General features: G+C 36.8%; 2 protein-coding genes across 2 annotated transcripts; both read left to right on the forward strand.

Annotated features, from left to right (window-relative positions):
- Positions 1-447: 447 nt before the first annotated feature.
- On the forward strand, positions 448-1,497 carry LOC105229510 (plasma kallikrein). Its single transcript, XM_011209841.3, has 3 exons — positions 448-600; positions 678-1,225; positions 1,279-1,497. Exons 1-3 carry the CDS (start codon positions 516-518, stop codon positions 1,456-1,458), a joined length of 813 nt encoding a protein of 270 aa, XP_011208143.2. The 5' UTR covers positions 448-515; the 3' UTR covers positions 1,459-1,497.
- A 148-nt stretch (positions 1,498-1,645) lies between these two features.
- LOC105229511 (chymotrypsin-2) lies at positions 1,646-4,631 on the forward strand. The gene is made up of 2 exons (XM_011209842.3): positions 1,646-3,279; positions 3,437-4,631. The coding sequence occupies exons 1-2, from the start codon at positions 2,524-2,526 to the stop codon at positions 3,599-3,601; spliced, it is 921 nt and encodes a 306-aa protein (XP_011208144.2). The 5' UTR covers positions 1,646-2,523; the 3' UTR covers positions 3,602-4,631.
- Positions 4,632-26,258: the final 21,627 nt, after the last annotated feature.

Genomic DNA, 26,258 nt, shown 5'->3' on the forward strand with positions numbered 1-26,258 from the left:
CTGCATAACTTTGTGTATGCACACACGTACCCCGCAGATGTGGCGTGAACTTGTTGGTACGCTTTCAGCAACTCATTTGTTTGCCCACGTCTTTATGTTGTCAACAAACAGCTAATCCTTTGCACAATGCTTGAGGTTGCCCGTCGCTTTGTGGTGTTACGGTGTTTGCTTGTTAATACAAAGTGGTAAAAGCTAATGAAAGCCAGGAGAGACTTTGTTAAAACTTAAAATCAGCCTTTTAAAGGATATAATTTAATCTCAGTATAGGTTATGCGATATATTAAAAAGGAAATAACCCCCTTTACCAAAGAATCAGTTATTTACAAGTTTTTTGATGTTTCTGGCAACAATTGCTTGGCGGTACCCTGTAAGCTGAACCCCTTCGAAGCTAAATGTGGTTGTGTAACTCTGTAAAATTGCGATTATAAGAAATTTTTTGCTTTGAATCGTTTTAGCCGGGCTTATTGCTAATCAGTATGGTTTTAAAGGTCTAAAAATAAGGTAGACTAAAGGAAATGCAGCCTTTAGTAATATTCACCATAGGCACCCTGCCGATGGTCCTGGTAGCACTAATCAGTGAAAATCAAAAATTCATAGAAGGTACATCTTATAAACCCTAAGCGTAAATAGATATTTATATAATGTAGAAAACAACTGATAATTTTCGCAAATAATAGCGGTCAACCAGCTGAGGGAAGCCAACGGGACAATGAACGGATTTCTGCCTTTTGAAGTACCTTTTCAAGTCTCCATACAAGTGAAGCTCGGTAGGAGGTACCGGCATCTATGTGGCGGCAGCATCATTCACGAGCAAGTCATATTAACGGCGGCGCACTGCTTCTATCAAAAACATCCAACGAAACATCTAAGGGTGATTGCCGGTGTACAAAATCTTTCAGAGAACACGGCGCAACGTTACGACGTTGCGCAAGTTATCCAGCACAAGGCCTTTGCACCTCTACAAGGTTATGATATCGCTCTGGTTAGTCTAACTTTGCCGTTGCCCATAGATGGTGTTCATTTTGATACGGTGGATTATCGATCCGGAGGTAATGTCGAAGACAGTCTAGAAACATATCTTATTGGTTGGGGTCGAACAAAGGGAATGCTGGAGATTGTTGCATTCACGACAGTTCAATCGAATGATTGTCGTTTGTTGGGCTTTACTTATGTAACCAGCACTGATTTGTGCGCTTACAGCGCCACCGGACGTGGAGCTTGCGATGTATGTACGAATTCGAAATATTGAGCCTTGTACTTAGTTATTTCATAATTTAGGGCGATTCTGGTGGTGCATTACTTACCGCAAATCTTACCAAACAGGTTGGACTGCTGTCGTATGGCAAGTCTTTTTGTAAGAGAAATCACATCTATGTCTATACAAATATGTTTCGATTGATTGACTGGATAGACGGACAAATTGAAAATTTGGTAGGCACACAGAATTTTCAAGCATGATGTACTGAAAATAAATGTAACCGCAATGCTTGTAACGTATTCGCATGCCACAATATTTATTGGTAACAACAGCATTATCAACTGGGTATTTATATAATTGTAAGAGAAGATTGTCATGTTGCAATTTGTTTTGTGACAGCAGAAGCGCCTACCTGTTGTCATCAATTAAGTAACAAGCACACGCGACCTATAAATAACGTGAAAACAAAATCTATGGATTAACAAGAATCTCCACACTCAAGCTGTGTGCACTTACAGCTTTTATCTTTTTAAGGGCAAACAGTGGAAAATAAACAGCCAAAAGACAAGACGAAGTTTTTGATTTCAGGCGGCTTTAACGAGCCATTCGAAAATCAGGTTGTCGCACAGGTTTGTGTGGCGAAAATGGCTATAACTGTTTACAGTCTGCTTTATTCATTTTCGAATGCATTTCCGCAAACCCAATTGGTCCATAAAAGAATAATACATACTCTTCACTCTTTAATTTGCCTTAAACACATTCATAAGTTCTAATTTTTTAAAAAAAATTGAGCAGATCTTCCAAAATAATCATATTTATTGGTTCCACAGTAGTTACGGAACTCATATCTCATACCTTAGCAGATTTAAAGCACATCCATGAGCGATTCCGCGCACTGTATGACATCGAACTTAGCCAAGCCATAATTTATGTCCTACTGCGGTGCATGGTTGTGCTCGGTATCGACTGTATTACGGTTCATGGTAACTTGGTAACTTGGTAACTTGTGTTCTTGTAAACAAATGAGGTATTGAAATAAATGAGAATGTGTAGGCTCTGTTTTATGGACACATACAACATTTCGCCAATTTTCACCCAACAGGCACCTGATAAACTAACTGGAGTATGAACGCTTGGCCGGTACTGAAGACAAGAGGCAAATAAAACCGCACTGTTTAACTCGATAAAAGAGTAAATTAAATAAATAAAACATAATTGTGTCACATGCCATGACTTTTATTTATAAGAGATTGTGAGACGACATAATCGTTAAGAAAATAATAATGATATTTCAATTTTCCTTAAGCTTATAAATAGCTACTATTATGTCCCAACTTTCTTATTCTTGTACGGATATTGGATACTTACTCACTTCCAGCATGTTTAAGTTAACGGCGTTCAGTATACTAATCTTCATTGCTTTAGGCAATGCTTCCTTTATAGAAAAATCAAATTTTACAAAGCTAACTTCAAAGGAAATTGATATCTGGGACTTGGGAAACCAAACCGATGAGCTTGCCACTGACGCTGTAAATCGTATAAATGGCGGACGGCCGGTAGAACAAATCGTTCCGTACCAGGTATCGTTGCAGGTGCACCGACGTGGACGTTATCACCACTTTTGTAGTGGTTCCATTATCAGTGCTCAGCACGTTCTTACCGCCGCTCATTGCTTAACGAAGATGAACCCGAATGAGATCAGTGTTGTAGTCGGTACATTGACATGGCGCAATGGTGGCGATCGCCATGGGGTTGTGGCTATGCGCTCCCATCCGGGTTTCTCATCGAGTTCATTAATTATTAATGACATTGCGGTGTTAAAGGTAACTCCGTCATTCAATTTGGCCAGAACATCAATAAGCACAATTTCGCTGGGTAATCGAGCACGTGTGGGTGATAAAGTGCCAGTGCGTTTGACAGGCTGGGGCTCCCTGACGCCTACGGGATCGACCGGTTTGCCAGAACGATTGCAAGTGTTAGATTATCACACCATATCGAACCAGGAATGTGCCCAACGTGGATTTCGCATAACAGCCAATGAGCTGTGCGCTCTCGGCGAAAGAGGTCGCGGCGCTTGTGTGGTAAGTGGTATGATTCCATTTATCTAACAATTATTTGTAAAACTATTAAGTGAATTTATGGCAGTGACAAACTTCTGCACAATTATAAGAAACTCTTTTATATCAATATATTGTAGTTCTTTTAGTTCCGTTCATTCTTATATTCTCATATTTTCAGGGTGACTCCGGAGGTCCACTTACAATATCGAACGGCGCACCACAGCTGGTCGGGATTGTTTCCTATGGCACGGCGACATGCGCCCTGGGTCGGCCTGATGTTTACACAAGAGTTTCAAGCTTTCTGCCATACATTAATAGAGTAATAAGCAGTGAAATACCGTGAAGTTGTAAAACATGCTATTGTGAAAATTAAAGCTTGAAATTAGTATTCAAACACCAGATAGTTACAAATTTAACTAATGGAACTTTAAAAGGAAGAAACACGCGAAACTAAATGGACAAATACATAAATAAATAAACTATGATGCAATACTCGTAGCGACAATGACAGTGACGAGATAAGAACAAACAGACAAACATTCAAAAAATTCATTCATGACGAACGGTGCGAAAGATGGTCCACCTTTGCTTTAAACTTAGTACAGAACAACTATCTTCTTTGACGCCGGCTCCGAATGGATATTGCTTGCCATGCCTCATTACCACTTATTATGGCGCTGAAGACGGTGCGACCCGCCAGATGCGAACGTCCACTTGGCCAAAAGCCAGCCAGAAATGCCGTTGGTAAATCAATAAATATTACTTGAATAACCATAAGTGTCCGAAGTGTACTCAACGGCTAATTAAAAAATCTTATTCGATATTCGCCACGGGCACCTCTTCACAAATTCCATACTCCATCATTTGGTTTTTTGCTCTTTTTACATTCACAATCATCAAACTTGAATATGCCATGTGTTCGTAAGAAAGGGCCTATGCTGAACGATTGGCAAAACGGTTGGGCTAATTTATTGCTTCAGCTAACGGCGACATTTAGCGCGAGTCACTTGCTCGCTGACATCAACGAAAAGGAATAAGAACTGATGGCTCAACCAAACCTAATGCAAATGAAAACAATTTGACTCTGATTTGTCGCAGTTTCTATTTATGTACATGCGATCCACCGACCTCGAGTCCAAAAGCTTAAGACTATGCCTAATTGCTCAAATGATGTACTGTAAGTGTGGCACAAACTCTCACATACGAGTATAACAGAAAGTCAGTGGCTGTTGGCATTTAGGCTATAGAAAAAAATCTTGCCTTTGTTGGACTTGACTGAAATATTTAAGCAAAGTTTCATTTTTTGCACAGCAAACCTGAGATGCACTTGCAAACAGACTCACATTCAGATTGATTTGAGAATGAAATGTACGCTCTGCTGAGCTGACCTAGCTGAGCTCAACGACATTTATATAGTATACCCATATATGTATATACATATGTATAAACATGCACAGTTTTGTTGGGACTTATTGGCTGTGTTCGCGTTGCTCGCGTGAACCCTAAGAAATAATGGAACAGCAGTCATATTGTTTATTCGTTAGTAGACAAGCGTACTTAGTTACTTGGACGTAACTGCTCAGAGTTGCTCTCTCGGCGTTGACTGGAATTGCAGTCAACGCGGTTTACTCATTGCTGCGCGCACATAAATTCATTTAAATCAATCAATTCAATTTGTTTGTCAATAAAATTTAAATGAGTATTTCATTTAAGCAAATTAAAATCGACCCAGTTGAATGCCGAGTTGAGTTTTTGCGCTTGAAGTTCTGGTGCTTAAAGACCGTCGTCCGATATACCGAAGACTGCAAGCATGCGTGCGTATGCTACCAAATCTAAAAAACGAATTTGACACATCAAGAGTTACTACAGAGTTTCACCTAAATGTTTTCTTATAAGTAATTTCTCTGCAGAAGTTTAAACATTATGATTTTTCAGCAATAAAAGTGCGGAGTGTGGGTACAATCTGTTTAAGAAATCGGCATGTAGTAAAAGCTAAACTTCAATGTTGGGAATTTTACTTTTTACACTTATGCAAGATTGTAATACTTTTTTGTAAACCCATGTTGAACAAGTCGTATCAATCACCCGCACAAAAACCTTTTCAAAAATGGTCAGCTGATAAATAGACAGAAAGCCGGATAACACCCAAGTATAAACACGCCACGAAAATTATCGCTGTGTAGAGGAATCAAAAACACATAGAAAATTGTTTATTTGTTGATAACTTTAAGTGCGTTTCAAGTTGGTATATTGTCAACGAAAATAATAAATAATAAAATAAAAAGTGGTGGCACGCATACACATACATACATGCGTGAATGCGTATAGATTTAAAGAATAGCCACGTACGTACTTCTTGATAATTGATTTGGCCGGAGGAGTGGTATATGTAGACACAGAGCTTGGCTGGCATAGTACGCGATAGCAGTTCGAAGAACATTGTTCAGCCGCTGAAATAGCTGCATGTTTCACTGCTGTCGGTTTTTGTTTTTAAATTGTGTCCATCACAGTTACCACCGCAATCCATGTTGTTGTCCGTGAAACATTGCGTGCAACTGTATACTGCCAGCGATAAGCAGATAAGCAACATTAGCGAGCAATTTTCAATTAACACGAAAACCTGTGAATCGATAGATACACGTAGCCTTAAGACACTACAGCGGCCGCAGTATTTTGGCTTGGCCGACAGCGTCAGTCCGCCACAACAGGTCTCCGATTGGCCTTTACTGGTGTCAGGCAGCCACCACTGAGGTGGCGCTTCGAGCGCCTCTCTAAACAAATTGTGCATCTAATGCTTTCGACGCGCCGCAACGCATCACTGCCAATATGTCCACAGCCGAGTTGTGCATTAGGCCCTCTATCCTATAGAAGTGGCATGCAATAAGTGCAGTGCCGTATCGGCAGCTGAAGCAGAGCGTTTAGAATGCACTCAAAGCTAGAATTAATAATAAACACACACACGGCGACACATGCAAGAGCAGAGAAAAAATATCGGCAACTTCGAGCTGGCAACGTTCGACCATTTATCATTTTAACGTTTTTGCGCGTAGTGGCCATAAAATTCGGCGCGATCGCCACAAACATAGAAGCTTCAAATAAAATGCTTTTATGCAATACGCAATTCTCTTTGCAATTTTTATACACTTATAACATCTTGTTCAGAGTATAATGGTTTTGTTCATTTAATGGGAGTTTGTAACAACTGAAACCAAATTAGATGGATATAGAGCTAGGTATATATCCGGCACTCGAAGCGTAACCAATTAAAAAAGCCATAAATTCGGTTTGGAAAATTATTTTTATTTATTTTAAAGTAAAAAATGTGTGAAAATAATCATAAATTCAGGACCAATTCACTTTTGCTTGATATGACCACCTTTTGCCTTAACTATGGCCTTGAGACGGTCAAAAAAGCGAATCGCAAGCTGCCCGAATGTGACTTGCCGGTATTTTGCTCCACTCACGGACAATGGCTTTCTTCAGCATCTCGAGACTGATGTATTTTTTACTACGGACCTTGCTCTCCAAAATGGCCCAGAGAGAATAATCCATTGGATTCGCATCTGGTGAATTCGAGAGCCATTGTGTGGTCGTAATGAAGTTCGGAACGTTGTTTTTCAGCCATTCTTGGTTCACTCGCGCTTTGTGAGACGTTGCTGAGTCTTGCTGAAACGTCCATGGTTTGCGACCGCAATGTTTGTTTGCCCACGGCTTCAAAACAACCTCCAGATTACTTTCCCAATAATATGTCGAATTTACTTTGACGCCAGCCTCGTTGAAAACAATTGGAGAGCGTTCATCTGTGGTGACAGCGGCCCAAACCATTATTTGTGGCGGGTGCTGCCTCCTGGTGGCCAACCGATGACTTTGATTCTCGTATGAACGATCGGTCAAGTAAACCCTATCGTTTTGAGAGTTTACGAATTGCTTAATTGGAAAAATTTTGGAAAAACTTCGAGTGCCGGAAAGTCAAAATGAACTTTTTGGTATAAGTAGATATACGAGTAAGTTACTCTGACTCAGCTGTCTATTAAGCCAATCTATTGAGGTCATAATGCTATAATATATCAATATCGGTTATACTGTATTGTAGAATGCCGCAGTCGAGTAATGACTAAATCGAACTCTCATGTAACCATTACGCTGGAGTTTTACCTGTTATTGAATATTTACGAGGTTTGCATGCAATATTTTTCCAGGTTTTGGTTGCGTCCGAACTTAATGTTTCCTTCCTTGTTTAATATGAGTTTGCTGTTACTGCCTTTCGGGTGAATACATGTTGGTAAAACATTGCTGGTAACGGCGACAGTCAGTTGGCAGCATTTCGATAGTCTATGGCAACCGATTTCCTTAGCTTGCGTTGTACTTTTCTATATAATGTCATTGTCGTCATCAAAGCTTGGGTTTGTGTGCGCAATGACGTTGGTAACCTTTCGCATAGTCTGACACCTTTAAGCCGTTGCCACCACACAATTGCCACTTTACGGTGCGCCTATGATTTGTGGCCACCCATGCCTTCGTAAGTACTCTAAACATGTGATATATGGAGACACGTGGTGCTGTAAGGACTATTCGCGTAAAGCCGCGTTATCTTATGTTTTCGGTGGAAAGTTATTCGGTCAAACAGAAATTTTGAAGCATATTTAATACACGCTTTGATAAAAGAAGGTAATGTAAATGTAAGTGAAAATATAATATATATACATTGGTATATACAAGTCCATATACACAGTATATTTATGCCTAAGCTGTAACTTGCAAAGTACAAAAACAGTAAATGGTCGTGCGGACTCGCGTGAAAATCTCAATAGGGAATCACAGCCGATGAAATAAAATACACTGGTCTTAGCACTGTCAATACTCGGCTGTTTTGGTCCAATTCCAAGTTTTTTTCAACGAATTCAGTCATAAGATAAAGGTAATTTCTCCGTTTTTATACCCTGAACAGGGTATATTAAGTTTGTCACGATGTTTGTAACACCCAGAAGGAAGGGTCGGAGACCCTATAAAGTATATATATAAATGATCAGTATGTCGAGCTGAGTCGATTTAGCCATGTCCGTCTGTCTGTCCGTCTGTCTGTCTGTATATATACAAACTAGTCCCTCAGTTTTTAAGATATCGTTTTGAAATTTTGCAAACGTCATTTTCTCTTCAAGAAGCTGCTCATTTGTCGGAACTGCCGATATCGGACCACTATAACATATAGCTGTCATACAAACTGAACGATCGGAATCAAGTTCTTGTATGGAAAACTTTCACATTTGACCAGATATATTCACGAAATTTGGTATAGATTATTTTTTAAGCCAACAATGTAATCTCCGAAGAAATTGTTCAGATCGGATTGCTATAGCATATAGCTGTCATACAAACTGAACGATCGGAATAAAGTTCTTGTATAGAAAACTTTCACATTTGACGAGATATATTCACGAAATTTGGTATAGATTATTTTTTAAGGCAACAATGTAATCTCCGAAGAAATTGTTCAGATCGGATTGCTATAGCATATAGCTGCCATACAAACTGAACACATAGTTACTAACAGAAATGCACCTGTGAAGGGTATTTAGCTTCGGTGCAACCGAAGTTAACGTTTTTTCTTGTTCGAAGCTAGTTTTGAAATTTGAATTTTGAAATTGAGCTTATTGAAACCAAGTACTATAAATATGGGCGCCATCACGTTTTCCTCTTACTTCATTGATGTATACAATTTTTCAGTCAAGCTTTTTTGACAGATGCTGTAAGGTGTCAAAGTCGGGACTTCGAAATAAACAAAAAATTGTATGTCTCAAATCGACCTTGAACCACTGGCTTTATCAATATTCATTAATACGGTACAGTTTCCATTATTATTCATTTAGATGCGGCAATTGGTGTCTGTAAATATTTTATAGGTAAGCGGCAAAAGTAATAAAGAATAATTAACCAGAAACATATCGCAGTTGCATTATAGCGGAGCTGACAGTGTGTGCGTGTGTGTGTATGGTACGTTTATAAATGCAATCAAGAGTGCAAGCTGCAAGCAGCGCAAAAATTCAAGAAAAATTCGACTTCAAGAAACTACCAGTATTAAAATGCATATGTGTATGTACACATACAAAATTATTACACTCGGCCAATATTTTCAATGACGCGTGAGTTCAAAATGTCAAAGCATATGGTACATTGCCCATATGTCTACATACATACATATGTATGTATGTATAAGAAGGTTTAGCTCAGCCCCAAGCGCTGTGTTGGCGCACACGTGTGTGTTTGTGCTGGCACAAGACGCGAAGGAACAAATGTCAATAGCAAACTGTGCGCCTGTGCTTTGATGACGGCCAATGCAATTTTGGGGCAACAGCTAGAGGACGTGGATGCTACTGGCTTTCTTAATACCAGTGTTCTTTCGCGGCGGTGCGGTATGGTCCTACGCATCGTTGACCTGGTGCAGTTTAGTACCGATACTACTGCAAAACGCGTAGATTTTATTTTATGATTTGCTGTCTTAGCTAAAGCTACAGCTCATCGGCAAGTCAGAAAATCACGCATTCGCCTCACGTTCCTCAACTATGATCTCCGGCAAAGATAATACCACTTTCCCAAATATCTTTGGCGTTCGCTTCTTTTTCGCATTGGTAACTGCTTACCAGCGGGCTGGTGACTTGTGTTGTTTCTCTTTTTGTGTCTTTACGAGCAGTGTTTTTCATTTTCGAGGCCAATTTGGTAAATTTGTGAAGATATGCAATACCTGTGTATGATGTTGGAAACGGTTTGGCTGCAGCTGCGAAAATAGCCACAATTGGAAATGCAATTCTGCGGAGTTTTCCACGGTTCATCCTTTGAGTTTTGTGTAGCTGAACTAATTTTTTAGCCAATTTGAACACCTGTAAGCAATGATTGCTGATTGAAGCACATATTGAAATTTATGATATGCAAATTATACATTTTCACCCAATTTCAAAAATAATCATGCAATGGTTAAAACAGCTGTTGTATATATTTATTAGTTACTGGCGAAAAATGTACTTAAGATGTAAAAAATATTAAATATTTTGCTTTATAATTGAATGATTTTTTCTGTCAATATTCGGCAAAACTTAAGAAAATATTTATAATTAAACTTTATCGATATCTTGTAGTATCACGTTTCCGAAGGCAGTCTATCGTCTTCAATGACATTCAATTATTTCGTGCGGTTACTTCGGTTTGTTAGTCTATTGCACCTTTAGTGCATGTTCTTAATTTTATTTTCGCATTCAAAAATCTTTCGCATATGGCGGCATGCTGCTTAAACCAACAAAAACAAACATTATGTACACCAATTAATTTTCTATTAAAAATCTAAACATTTCAATTATTTACATTCGTCTTTTTACTTTCAATTTGCATATTTGCCAAGACTCACCCACACAAATATGTACGCATATGAACAACAGTTAATTTTGAAAGTTTGTAGCCTTCGTGTCCTCACGACGAACGCAGCTGTGCCTGCACATTAAGGCGTTCTCGCTCTTATTTCTTAAAGGCACTTTGAATTTAAGCTCGCTCACTTCTACCACACATATGTATGTATGTAAGTATGTTCAGGCATTCATAAGTATGTACATACATATGTACATACGCGAATTTACTTATTTTCTAATCGCTACCATCTGTAGCACTGCAAATATGCCGTGTACACAGGAAACTTGTGTAATTCTGGGCGGCATCGTCGCATCGATCGACCAAAAGCGCATTCATTCCAACACATGTAATGAATTTAAATTGTATCCGCGCGTCAAACCGCCCCCATCGCTTGTGAAGAGTAGCTTATGGCAATATCATATTTGACTTTCATTATGCTGTTAAGCGTATGTCAACTCAAAGCGTGTATTGCAGAAACAATAAAACGACTTAATGGTTAATAATTTCGCTCCGCGCTGTTGGCTTTCTTACAGAATCGTGCCGTCACAGTTGTATCCGAGGAATCCTTTACTCGCTGACTCCTTCTTCTGTCCTTAAGGTATCATTTTTCGTGAATTAAACACGCCCGTCATACATACTAATAAACTCTTAACTGTACATGCATATGCAGAGGTGTTTTCTACTAATTTTTGAGCACACATATCCTTGCATATTTATACGTGTGTATATGTGTTGCATATATGTCAGCCCTTCTTTCCAACACTGTAGGGCGCTCCATACCGTCTTTAACTGCGATAAACTTCCTTTATCGCTCTTGTTGTTGTGACGTATGCGCACATATGTATGTACTTACAAAGCTGGTTGGGGGTGTGAGCAGCGTGTCGAATAAACAATAAAACTGGCACACTATTACATATCCTTGCTGTCATATTTCCATTAAAGCCATGCCATTTAACTCCTAACAAGGATATTTGCATAGGAATAGGCATGTGCGCTTGCCAGTGTTCTACTGCGAGTTGGATACTTTTAGTACTTATATTCTTAACTTCCGGCTTTTATCCTTTTGTCGTGCTCCACAGCGTACGCATTTATGGTGTCGTACACTTCACACCTCTCAACACATACATAAGTATGTATGTAGCCTTCGGGGTAATTGTTGCGATATCTATGACGCTACTTGTCTGCGCTTTTGAGCTTGTATTAAACCCGCAACACGCATTGAAACAAGCGTTAATGAAAGAACGTAGCGGTTGTTCAGTGACATCTTTTAATGACACCCCGAACGGATGGCGGAGTTATTTATGATATTCCGTACTACTTCTAAGCGTCTATATCCACATGTGCAGAAATGCACCTACAATCTTTTTGAACATCTTTCACCATAATTTTTTAATTTCATACAAATAAGTTCACTTTCTTCAATATCCAAATATTTAAGCAAATTAAAGATTACAACAACGGCTTGACAGCCAGTCTTGACTTAATTAATCGCCTCTGGTTCAAGGAACTTAGATCTTTATATTTTTATCTTTCGCTTTTGGTTTATGCTCGTAATCAGTTGTTGAATTATACATAAATACAGAAATGCAGAAAAAAATTTGCCATACCATACTATCACAATCTCTCACAGCTGACCACGCGACGAGTCGCGAGATATTTGCAGGAAGTTTACTGTCAACTGTTGTTGTTGGAGTAGCAGTTTGCGGGTCAATTGTTTTGTTCAAAGTGCATCGCGTTGTACTCAAGCTAGGAAAATCGCCAACCACCCGCACATACAAGAGACTCGAGGAGGCATGGCGACTGCATTCTTGACTTGTTTGCTCCATTCTATTCTTTTTAAGAAATGCACTGTCGTTGGTTGTGTGCAAATGGAATACGTTGAGCAGCATTTACAAGTGAAGTAAGGGAAGCAAAACACCAATTTTTGGCTTGTTGGTGTAGTATTTTGTGTGGGTGCAGTCATACTAGATTAATTGAAATCATAAGCGTTGGTAATGTTATGATCGTCGCCGGATCTCGTATCCATTTTCATTACTATTTCACTTTACGACTATTCTCTCTGATTCTTTCAGGTTTTGAAATACGGACACATTTTCTTCATATTAATAAAATTACATAAATTATGTTAGATGATCAACGAGTCAACTATTTCCAGCTTATCGGTCAGCAATTTCAATTTATTTAACATTTTCAACGGCGAATATCAAATAAGACTTAACGATAAGTTTTACAAAATGTATCGTGCCATTGCAATATTATGGGCACACCCTAAATTATTAGGCGCTAATGAAAAATAAGAAGCCTAGTTACATAAAACTCGTGGCTTTACCGATTAATTTCATTTTCATTTGTAATGAGTTTTTTAAGTCCAATCTAACTATTTCATTATAAAAACTTCTCCTACGTATTTTGAGAAACCAACGGATATGTCACAGTTGAAGCATAAGGCAAACTGTAAGAGCAACACATTGCGACGTAGGAGTGACAAAGAACACAGTATCTTTATTTTTACTCTGTCGTCGCGACATGTCACTCTCACAGTTACCCTATACTTTGAATGTAACAAATACTTTTTTTCTCCAAATTTTCAAAAATGGTGTTTAAAAACTCCTATTCGGACAAAAAGTCCTGCAAATTGTGTCAAAAGTGTACAAGATATAGGGCGAAAAAGGGTTTTTTCTATGGCTTTTAATAAGATGTCTTGTAAATTTAATATAAATTTCCGCAAAAACCGTATTGTGAGTATTTTGGAACTTCAGAATTTGCGTGGCTTCTAGTTCCTAAATTTTATATATTTAATAACGAAGATATTTCCTAAAAATTCACTTTTGTTCGAACCACCTCATGAAACTTGTAGGTAGGTAGATTAAGAGGGGCGGCAGAACATCCTGGGCCCCGGGCGCCCGAAGTTGTAGCTACGCCACTGTTAAAAGTACATAAATACTGGTGATTTTTGTCATCGAACCACTATCTGACACCCCAATATAAATTTGAATAATCATTATATCCTTGTGTGGATTTTTCTATGGCATAGCTATTTCGAATATTTCCAATAACTCTTTCCAACAAACTTGGGGAAAAAACACGAAAATTCAACATCGAATCGATTTGAAACGGTTTCAATAGATACAAATAAAAGCCATGATGCATTAGAAACAGTCTGATTAGAAAATTTTCCGCTGGAGAGAATGAACTGTACCGAGTTTGCTGGTATACTCTCAGAAGTGGCGAGTAATACACTGTAAACTGCAGTCTTCCAGATCGCAAATGCTAACTATTTTCCAGTAGAAGCTGCACATTACAAAATATATGAGAAGCTTCAACTGTTAAGACGTAAATTCCAAGTGAGTATGTTTACTTGAACTGTCTGCTGTTATTGTATTACCACATTCTTTCGGATCCAACTATCATATCTTGCTGACCAACTGCCGGCTAACTAAATTCAAACGCAGACGCCAAAGGCACAATTAGCATTGAGAAGAAAAAGTCTCAGCTAAATGGTTGAACATTTAATTTGCCTTCCCACACATTACCCCTCTATTATAAAATGTTAGTAGTATTGTATATACGTACATATGTAGAAGAAGGCAAACATACATTCACATGTACGTATACACATTGCGTTATAATTAATGATGTACTTGCAAATATTGGCAAATTAATGCACCCAGTCAGCCTTTATTTATATACGTACTCAACAGTAGTCGGAATGTTGTTATTGTTGCATTGCCGCAAATGTCATCTTTTTAAATTTGCTTCTTTCCTCCATCTCTTGCCTGCTGACGGTTAGCACCGTTCGCTGCTGCTGCGCTAACCCTCCCCGACGGCAATAGTAGAAGTCTTCTGGTGCTTGTAGCGCTAATGATTTGCAGTGAGCAAACTGTCTTTCATAGTTTGTTTGCTACTATTATTATATACACATGTACCATGCTTTGGAAAATATTTTCCCACTCAGCAAATATTTGCGCTTCCATTCATTTTGAGCGTATTTTAATTGATGTCAAGCGGCAGCAAGCAACCCACCAGTAAACGGCAGTAGTAATTAAAAACACCTTTTTGCCGCATTCAACATGAAGGGAGAGCAAGCAATAAGAAAATTTGTCAGCCGTGTTGTCAATGAATTCATTTTATCCATTTATCAAACATTTTTCTACACATTGTCCATTGATGTCCGCTAATGTTCTTTGATTTCTGCTTAGTTGATTTTCATGTTTTAGTTACCATAGCTTAGACTCAACGATTTTCTTGGCCTTGTCAATCCATTTGCAAATCCTTGGGGTTTGGGTTGCCCTTTCGCCAGCTGTTCAAGTTTATTTCTACAATTAATTCGTGATACCAGAAAGAAACTCAAAATCCCCGAATGTGGCACTTCAGATCACAAATACCTTCATAAAATATTTAACCGTTAAGGCACGTATCAAATAGCTTATAACCAATCGGTTTTTATAACACTTTCAATTAAAGAAGCTTAGTAGTAATACATACCTATAATTCTTCGTCCATTCGACCGTTGAAATAACCACGCTCTCCTCTAATATAGCTTAGCAGTAAAGTTTGAAAATAATATAATAATAATGCTAACATAATAATATAAAAATGTATATTATTATTAAGCAAAATTATTATAAAAATTATAAATTTTTGAAAAAAAAAAAATTTTGAAAAAAAATTTGAATTGGTCAGTTTGTATTGCCGCCAGAAAGAATTATGGGAAGATATCTCGTGAAATAAAAAGTTGTCCATATAAGCACTTGATTCATTCAGTTTGTATGACAGCTATTACCGGTTCCGACAAATGAGCAGCTTCTTGGGAAAACCGGCATGTAAAAAATTTCTCAAAAAACTGAAGGACTAGTTCGCGTATATGCAGACGAACGGACATGGCTAAATCGACACAGTTCGTCATGTTTATAATTACACATACAGCTGAATTCGACGTACATAATTCGACGTACTCCATAACTCGAACTCTTGAATTAGAAAATAAGCCAAATTCCATACAAATCTCTTTCCATATCTCGAAGTCCCTCTAATTCGAATTTTTTTGTGATTTTTGGTAGTTTGATTTTGGGAAGTTTAACTGTATATTCAAGGTGCGTTTCAAAGTAAACAGTACTTTTTTAATCTAGCGCCCCCTGGTCTATGGTCTATGTACATACATACATGTATATGTCGACTGATGCGTTAGAGTCTGCTATCTTTATCGATTGTCATGACATTTCATAGATTGGAAGAGAAGTTATTGCGTTTTAAGTGTCAGTATGTTTGTGTTATCGGTGCGAAAATGAGCTTCGAACAAAGAGCCAACATTCAATTTTGTTTTAAAATTGGTAAACTTTTACCGAAACGTTTCAATTGATGAAAAAAGTTTATGCGATGATTGTCTATCCTGTAGCAGAGTGCACGTGAATTCATCAAAAATCAGCCGAAATCATCATTGAAATTCATGGAAATGGAATTGAACATCTCCAAAACATTGATTTATCGAATTTTTACCGCACATTCGACGTGTTCGGCCCGAATACCGCGGGGATGAAAGTTGGCGTTTGTTGTCGTCTCATCGATCGACGCTTGTGACCGATTATTTCACCAAAAATTACATTTTAACCATTAACCACCCCCAATATTCACCTAATATGGCACCGTGCGACTTCTTCCTTTTCGGAAAAATGCATTTGCCTATGAAAGGAAAGCGTTATGCAGACGTAGAGGCCATTCAAAAGGCTTGCACCGGCATACTGGCGGCAATACCGACCAAAGAGCTAAAACGCTCGTTCGACTTGTTTTTGGACCGTGCAAAAAGACTATTTTGAATAAAATAAATTGATTTTGCCAAAAAAACGATTTGTTCCGTTTTTTTTAAGTCTTGTTTATTTTGGAACACACCTTGTATACATATATTTTATAGGGTCTCCGGCGCTTTGTCCTAGGTGTTACAAGCTTCCTGGCAAACTTAATATACCTTGTTCAGGGTATATTAATTGAACAGAAAGGTTTGGCATGGTGAACTCTATTTCAGAGACGAAAAACTTTAGAAAAAGCATTCTTATATTGTGCTTAATCTGTGCTTACATGTTTTTTCTACCTCCATAAATTCTTCAGAACCCTTGGAGATTTGAATGGAATAATTTTTTGAAGTACTGGTTTAACATTTATTTATCTGTTTTTCGAAAAATCTCCTAAATTGTAAAAAACTGATTTTATCAAATAGGAATTGTAATTACTTCAACTGAGGAGTCTAAGTCTGTTTATTCATTTGCGACAGAGTAAAGTAAGTTTTCTTTTTTTCTATCCAGTGTTCACATTCCTAATTTTCAGGTACTGCAGGAAGTCTTAAATAAGAACAATGGACATGTATAGCTTCGATTCTTTAGCATCAAGACGAATTTATCGAAGGAGACGGCAGTTGGCCTTTATATGAAAGCAGCAAATGCCGAAATAATTGCAGGGTTACTATTTATTTTCTAATAAAACCATGTGAGAGTCTTTGGCAGTGGTTATTTAATTTTACTTTATATGTATACTTAATTATTATTTATTTATTAAATATAAATATTAGAAATGAACTTATTTTGTAACAAAATTTGCTTATTCTGAAAGAGAACAGCATTGTGAACCATAAATACGAAGGCTCGTTTATAGGAATACTGCCTTTTGTATAGCCCTCTTTAATAGTTCTCTATCAATTAAAAATTGTTCACCGTGTATTCTGTTAAACAACAGCAATGAACTTCAACTCGTCTATCAACAGCATTCTGTTAATGTAAGCACCAGATATGCTGAGAGAGCACGTATAATATTTTCTTATTCAGAATTTTATACATACCGTTAATAAGAATTTATTTTAACGAAACTCAATGAACCCTCACCATTTTTCCACTCAATTAAATCACTCATTGGTTCACACGTTCAAACGCAAAACGGCTCAAAATCTAACTCCGCCCATTTTTCTTTGCGTTTGGTGCTCTGCGCAGAATGACTAATCTCTCACTCAAATCTGTGAATTCGATGTGTGTGTACACATTGATTATTGCTGCGTGCTCCGCTGTTGTGTCTCTACATATTTAGTGGCAAAAAGGGTAGCAGTTTAGATTTGACTTTGGAGCAAAAGTGATGGCACTAATGTGAATAATGAGCCACTTAAATTTTTCCTTTAGTCGTTAGTTTTGAAGCGAAATTACCCGCATTAATACGATTAATATTATGTAGGTATATGAAAATTAAATTTTTCTTGTTCCTTAAACATTTTTGGTCGATACTGATTTTAAGTCATATGTTAGCTAGGGGACTTTAACAGGAAGGCTCCAGTATTTAAGTTGCGGTTCTATCAAAAACAGCTGTGACTGAATTTCTTTGTTATATCAGCGGTTTTTTATATCCCTCAACCATTTATTATCCGATGTTTATTGCATTTTTATATATTGGATGACTAGATTTTTGGTTCTTCTACCTTCTACCAACTGTGACAATTAAGAAGCTAAATTCGGGATCAAAATATATTGATTTTATTTCTATTTCTTAAGGAAACCATGTTCAATATTATTTCAAAATATACCAACATTTGTATGCATCAATTGGAAGTTAATTGAAGTGATAATGACCTATCAAGAATCATTACGATATTGTCGTGTATGAAATCCTTTGCGAATGCGTTGATCGACGAATTTGTCTGAGTCTCAGAAAACACACTTAAGATCTTTTTTGTTGCTATTTTCCATTAACCCTATGACTTGAAACTCCAGTTTAAATACCGCAGCATCTCAACAAAATATACACAACCCTACCATTCAACCCCTGCCCTCGACCCTATTACGCCTTTGCTTTGATCTTTCAAAACTGTTATGTATGTATATCTTCAGAAGTAGTTGCAGTTTTTAGCAGAAAAAGAAAAGGCATTTTTGTTACTTTGACCCTTTTCAGTTATTTAATTATTTGGGCTTTAGGTTTGATCATGATCTTGTTTTCAACCTTATGCTATGACATCTTTTAAAGAGTTGAGAAGTATTTCCACCTTTGCCCTGAATGGTGTTTGGTTTCTACATTATACGGTGGCTCCTCTAATGGTTTTGGGAAGTTTTACTCGTTTTGTTTAATGTGCATTTGTTGCGAAAGTTGACAGAAAAGTGGTTTAAAAGGTGATGCTGCGTGGTCCACTTTTAAGCTTCCGTTAGATTTCTGTACGACACGATTTAATGAACTTTAGCGTTTTGATTGACATTTGACCGTTAAAACTACAGGTTTCCTAATGTGCAGACATAAACATATAAGGAACTCGGAGGAATAGAAGAGTCTACAAATAATTATTTTAATGTATTTGATGATCGACATTACTATAGAAATGTATGTACATGTATATATGTATGTACTTATATAATTACTCACACAACACTTAATACATACAAATATTGCACATTCTTTTGAGGCGCCGATCTTGAATTTTGCTGCCATTACATTTTAAATATGCCCCGTTAACAAACAAAGTGTGTTTATCCCTCCGGGACCTCCCTGCCACTTCAAACAAAACGAATTTGAAGTAAATTTTTTACTCGACGCTTTAAAAAATTCGCATTCAGGATAAGCAAAACATGCAAAAAAAGGTAACTGACTTAAGAGGTCAAAGTTGACGAAACAGCCAGCTAGAAAATACATTATATGTATGTACATACATAAATATGTATGCGAGGTGACAGTGAGCAAAAATAACAAGAGTGAAAAGTTGAAAAATTGAAAATTTCGTCGGCACAATTTTTATCATAAAAGAATGCAAAGGCTGCAGCAATAATAAACTAAACGTCATCAAAAGAATAGGTACCTTCACGTAGGGCTATGCAATTTGACATATAAATTATTTGTGTATGTATTTATAACACCGATTTTCCATTCCAACAACTCTAAAGCCGCGCGAGCCTTTTCCAATTCGAACTTGAATGGTGTGGATATGCAAAAACAAAAGTACCTATGTACATATGTATATATTTATGTACATATATAAAATAAATGTAGGAGAGCAGCTGAATATGAGGGTTGTATGAGCGCTTTCTTCAGAAACTTCACCTAATTTTATTGAAGGCCTGGTCATCGCTGCGCACTGAATTTTGTAAATTTTTTTCCTTCTGCTTAGTTTTCAGAGACATATTTCCAATACTCACGCGTTATTACATAATCATTCTCTACAATATTTTGTAACGACATTTTTCCTGTTGTTACCGTGGTCTGTCTTTATGTATTTTGTTTTTTTTGCTTCTAAAACAATGATAGTGCAAAAATGCGACTGATGCAGTGTGTAAGAGTGTGTGCGCACTTTGCTTACTGGGCTGAATAGAGTCGTGAATTATGTTGTTGTCATGTTTTTCGAAATGATTTTTGGTGGTAAAAGTTGTAAAATTATTTGTGACCATTTCCTAGTCCTCTTGTTAATTGTAAAAATTATCTGTTGCTGTGACTAATTCGATTTTTATTACTTGTTCTCTATTTTTTCCGAAATTTGCTAAAATTAACGGTTTTTCGCAGAATACAGCTTAGGTAGCCCAACGTTATATATTCAATTATGTCTACCAATGTATATACATACATATGTACTTATGTATAAATAATATACTTACATACATACATATAGAATGTTTGTATCTACTTATATACATATGTACATATATGTATTTAATACATACATACATATGTAGGTACTTATGTATACAGTGCTTGACATCCATACATACGTGGATAACTGGACCACGTATGGATGTCAAGCACTGAAGCACCCATCCATATTGCTGGATTTCCACCTGACCCAAATATTAAGCGGGCATGGCTGCTTCAGAGGCTATCTATACTAATTTCAAAATGACGTCAGTTCGTATTGTTCAATGTGTACGGAGTCCATAGAAGACTATGAACACGTGTTTTTCCATTGTCCTCTGTATCTAAACATAAGGGAAATGTTCGAAACTGCTTTAGGTGGTAGTTTAACGGTCATAAATTTGACTGCACTTATGTGTCAATCCTCTGATAAGTGGAAAGCTGTTCGCGGAGCGGCAACTTCTGTTATGACTAAATTAAGACAGTTCCAGCAGATTAACGTTAGTCTGTCCGTGCTATGGAGGAGGCGTAAAATGTCCTGTCAGTCGTACGAATTAAAACCTTATCTGGTGGATCCGTGGGAGAGTTGTGAGCTGGGAGTATATTAGGTTTAGCAGATTAAATTCTCTCACTCCGGCTTTCGATGCTTCCACTTACTAAAAAAAAGTGCCTTAAAAGTAATTGTGAAAGTAACAGCCAAAAGGAAGCGTCGGAGATGCTAAATGATCAGCCTGACAAACTGAGTCGACTTAACGGTGGAACTAGGATTTCATTTAAAAGATTACATACATACGTGCCATCCTTAATCGACCAATTGTATGCATGTATGTATATACATATGTGTACATATGTACATATGTGCAAAACAAAAATTGTTTATTTCCTTTATTTATCATTTAACATTCGTTCAGTTGGGACCAGATTTCAGAAGCCATAATATCACTAATGAAATATAAACCATCGTTAAATCAACCGTTTCTTGAAAACGTAGAGTGACCGTTATAAATAAGACATCGCAATAACCGAATAACGAACATTCTTTTATGTATCTCACACTCTCATAAAAATCGTTTTGCTCCACACATAAAAAGTTGAGAATGTTCAAACACATGCGAAAGTGTCACCTTAATGCGGACAAGGAAATGACGACGAATGATTTGAACAGCCTGTGGTAATGAAGAAATTATGACATACTCCCTCTCACCAATCTCTTTGTTGCACGAATCACATTTTGATACGCGTCATAAAAATTGGAACAGAGGAAAAATGCCAAGACACAACACGAGAGACACTTGGTCAAAATCAGCAGACATCTCCGGGACTCAGCGTTAATTACACAAGTTTTGATGTACTCGTAGCAAGTTGTGTTAATGCCTGCCAATATGATAAGTTGCATGCAACAAATCGAGATGAAATGCGACTTTGCACTAAAATTGATTAAGGAAAATAGGACATCTGCTACTGGTGCGTACACAGCGGTGTCGATGGTAAGGGAAAACGTATTTCATTGTACTCATATCAAGATGCATACATACGTACATGTTCACATACAATATATACATATGTATGTATGTACATACACGCAGACGGGCGCACAATATGCATTGCCTATTTAAGCAGTCACGCATCATAACAATCATTTTGCGATTGCATTTTGATTATTTAAAGCAAATTTTCATATGAATCTTATGAGTTAATCTTGAAAAACCACATAAAGCCGAGCAGCACACCTGGACAGTCCACGGTGTCTTGGCGGGTTTCACAGAACAGAAGAGGCACCCTTTTTGTTGTGTACAAATTTTGTGTTGTGAAAAAATGACCGGTATTGACCTTTGATGACCCCGATATACTTTTTTCCTATGTTTGGAATGTTTTCTTAATTTTTTTCTCTTCTATTATTTTGCATATGTCCATATCGTATATAATAGTATTTATATACATACTTACATATGTGTAACACGTCAAAAGAAATTAGAGCAGTAAACTGGTCCAAGTATTTAAAACATTTCTAGTTTGTCATACATATGTACATACATATGTACAAAGAAATCTTGATTTTCGTGGATATAAAATTAATTAAAAAATTATGTTTGTTGTTCGTGCAAGGGGGAAAATATTATGCATTTAAACACACGAATATAAAAAATTGGGGTGGTATGTACATATGTACATATGTATGTATATTATATATACATATATGTAGTATAAGTTTCGTGTAGTGCAGCACTAAGTTCCAGAGAAGAAATACAAGTACTACTTTACTTCCGAAATTGAACTAGTCCGAAAAAGATTAAATTTAATATGTAACAATTGAAGAGTTGTTCTCGAAATTCCAATAAAAAATTTCCTTTCAAAAGCCATTGTAGTTGTAGTAAGTCATGAAATATATAAATATGTTTGTGAGTATACGTGGACATATACATACTTGTGGTTGTATATACATACATATGTACATACATACTGTGTATATGTACATGTACACCATAATCTGCGCATAATTTTGCATTTAAGCAAACCCGTCGTCAACTCATGTCGCTTTAAATTTTGATTGACAAGTTTCTTTTTATTATTAACAACATTTTTAATTCAATCAAATTGCTTTGTTCCTTAGCAGAAACATTTATGATTATTTGACGAATTTTTCAGAAAAAACCCCTAAGATTCCCTTACCTTTGCGACAGGGTGCAGGCGGCGGATGCTGATGGCAACAGTTTTTTTAGATGGTTGTTCTTAACGGTTTTGGAGGGATTAAAAAATTGTTGCTTTGGCAATAAATACATATGTACATTGTTGTGCTGCAACAAGATTTTCTGCTTTGACATTTGACCAGTTATAGTGTTAGTAGATTAAAAGGGGTGAGTAGATAGGATGCTGGCAAATAAAAATGAACATTGGAGGTCGCTGATCTGTTGAAGAGTTAATGCAACCTCACAGTGAACTTTCTGTTACAAAAAAAGGAGTTTAAAGTATTTTATGTATATTTTTAGGGGATATTAGGAGGCATTTTTCGTTTGAGGTTGAAAGATTTTAAAGGCAATGATGATATCCCATTTGTTTCCTTTATTTCAAATCATGATAAGTACATACTGCAAATGTGTTAAATGTTATACTCGTATTTAATTCGAACAACTCACACCCTAGAAAAATCCTTATGTAGCCAAAAGTCATTGTAATCGTCTTCAATGTAATTTGAGGCCTTTAATAACCACAAAATGAGCATGAAATTGCTTTCGGAAGTTCAGATGCTAACCAAACTACATAACACATACATACAGGTTTATGTAATATATACCATACATACATACATACATATAACAAATAATGTCCACAAAAGCTATTGTTAGCAAACGAAAGAAGCATGCGGCCATTGTTTTCGTAAAATTACAAAATTATAGCAAAAAGTAGATGGCTACCAGATTGACACCTTAATTGCAATATCTTAAAAGGGCGCATCGGAATAGTTTTCAATAACCGTCGCAAAAGTCCGAAGGAGTGGAAGCAAAAAGGCAGCACCAACACCTCGCAGGTGACAAACGAAGAGGAATTCAAACGCTGGCGGCTGACCGTAACAGGAAGGATATACGCCCATTAACACACCCACAGCGCACGACATGACCACCAGAAGCCGCACAAACACAACCAACAACAATGCATGCCAAGGAATAATGTCTACAAGACACAATAAGGTTAAAATGTCCATAAATATGGTCAGTACAAGTTGTCTGCCTAGCAAAACTATCAATGGAGTGCAAGCGCAGATGAGTAGCAGGGATATTATTATGTCCTTTCAACAGCACACAAATCACTTTACTGAAGTCATTGGTATTAAGGCGGCGAAGCAGACAAACTAAATATGCATTGTATATGTATGTATGTATGTATATGATAACTGAATATACAACACATCATGAAATCAACAATAACAATAACAATACAATTAACGCATTACATACTTAGTAGGTGGTGCTGATGGCAATTCTAACCATATTTATATGCATTCATATATACATATCGTCACCTGAAATGCAAAATAACGTAACAGCATTTTCAGAAATTTACTGTGGCATGAATGAAACACGGAATAAAATGGAACCTGAGTGAAACAAAATATTAATATTGGTTAAAACTGGTTTATATATGACCGCAGAACCAGAAAATGTTGAACATATTTAATATTATGTATAAAATTTGAAGTAGTGAAGCGTAATCAATAAGACACTCAATTTCGAATTTTTTGATGATACGTTATTTTGCATTTCAGGTGACGATATATATGTACATATGTATATACTCAACTCACATTCCTTGTTACACGTGCGGTCATTATAGTATTACAGAAATCTGCTGGCGCTTGCCAACAATATGACCAGTAGCAGCCGACAATGTGCTCGTAGGTCAAAACTGTCATTGCACACCTTCAGCATTTTGGTAAGAATCATCCGATAAGGATGTAGTGGTTTGGATATTGATACGTTTCTTTCTGACCATGTTAAACGAACGAAAGGAAGGGACAAAACCGTCTTAAGTATGAAGCGGGAAATAGGAAAGGCAGGTGTGATGTTTTTGTGGCTAACTGCGAACGATCATCTATAGTTTAATGCCCAATCAGTGACCTCGTTTTTATAAGTTCCCAAAGTGAAACTGAATAAGTCATAAATTCTCAATAACATTCGTTCTTAAATTCTAACTCCAACATTTTTGCATTCTCCAATAAATAAATCTAAATATTCACTGATTTAATTTCACATTAAAATACCGGAGTTTTTTCCCTATACTCGAGTACTTAATAATGTATAGTACATATGTATGTACACAAATATGTATACTTGTCCATTGCACCGTTTTAATTTAAGCTCTCAACTTTTCATACTCAACGATATAACGAAACCCGACATATCATTGCATAATTTCAATAGCAAATATTAATTTTCCGTTATTCGATATTTTCTCTGAAGTAATTGATAAAATCTACTACGCCCATTGACCAAATGCTAACTTAATTCATTACTTTGACAAAGCCCTTTGTGCTATCTATGATCAAAGGCACGCGACTGTGCTGAGAGGTAGTTTTTTCCAGCCGCAAACCCTTGCAGCATCCTTTGCAAACGAAATGAGTAACAATGTTTTGCATTCAAATATATTTTTTTATGTAATATATATTTTTGGTGAATGAAATTTGACTTTGACTACATTATTAGCTGCAACTTTTTGACATTGCAATACCGCAAGGTTACCGCTCTACCGCTTGGCTTTGATAGATGGTAATCTGAGCTCACTTGCATTCTATCTCCGAGCACGAACTGTCAACATTGAGATATGCAAAAGATACGCATCTTGCCACAAGAACAATGCAAACGAATGTGCTACATTAAGCACACCCCTTTCGAAAAACTCGGTGGGATTATGTGACCCATTGAGAATGTTACAAAATTTTACCCTTGGACTCAGCCGCGCGAGTCTGTAAAGCTGCTTCAATGAATGATTTGAATTCTCCACAAATTTGCTAAATAAATATTCATATTATTGGCAAGGTGAAAACTTCCTCGCATTACTGTCAATATAAATATGTTCTTGGATGTCGGTCAACAAATGTTTAATTGTCTTAGTGGGTCTTAATTTTGTACGCAGAAACGTCAAACATTGTTTCTATAAATTTATTCTCGTATAAAAAATCAAATATGTATTTTATTGGAATTTTTTGTTGTTACAAATCTAGACTATAAATAAAAAAATTACGAAATTTTTGGAAAAAAACTATTTTAAACTCGGCCTTTGCGACGCCATTACCGGTGACCCCTCGGAAAAAAGATGCATGGGTAGGAAAACTCCTTAGAGGATCATCTAAAGTGAAAGAATACGTGTTTTAGTTAAAACCAACACTTAGAACTAGGATGAAGAGAAAAAACTGAAAATTGGAATATTGGCAGGCATTTTTACAAAAAATTCAGTTAAAATTTCGCGACTTTTTTATACCCTGAACAGGGTATATTAAGTTTGTCACGATGTTTGTAACACCCAGAAGGAAGCAT

This window comes from Bactrocera dorsalis, chromosome 2 (assembly GCF_023373825.1).
Source record: "Bactrocera dorsalis isolate Fly_Bdor chromosome 2, ASM2337382v1, whole genome shotgun sequence".
Taxonomy (NCBI): domain Eukaryota; kingdom Metazoa; phylum Arthropoda; class Insecta; order Diptera; family Tephritidae; genus Bactrocera; species Bactrocera dorsalis.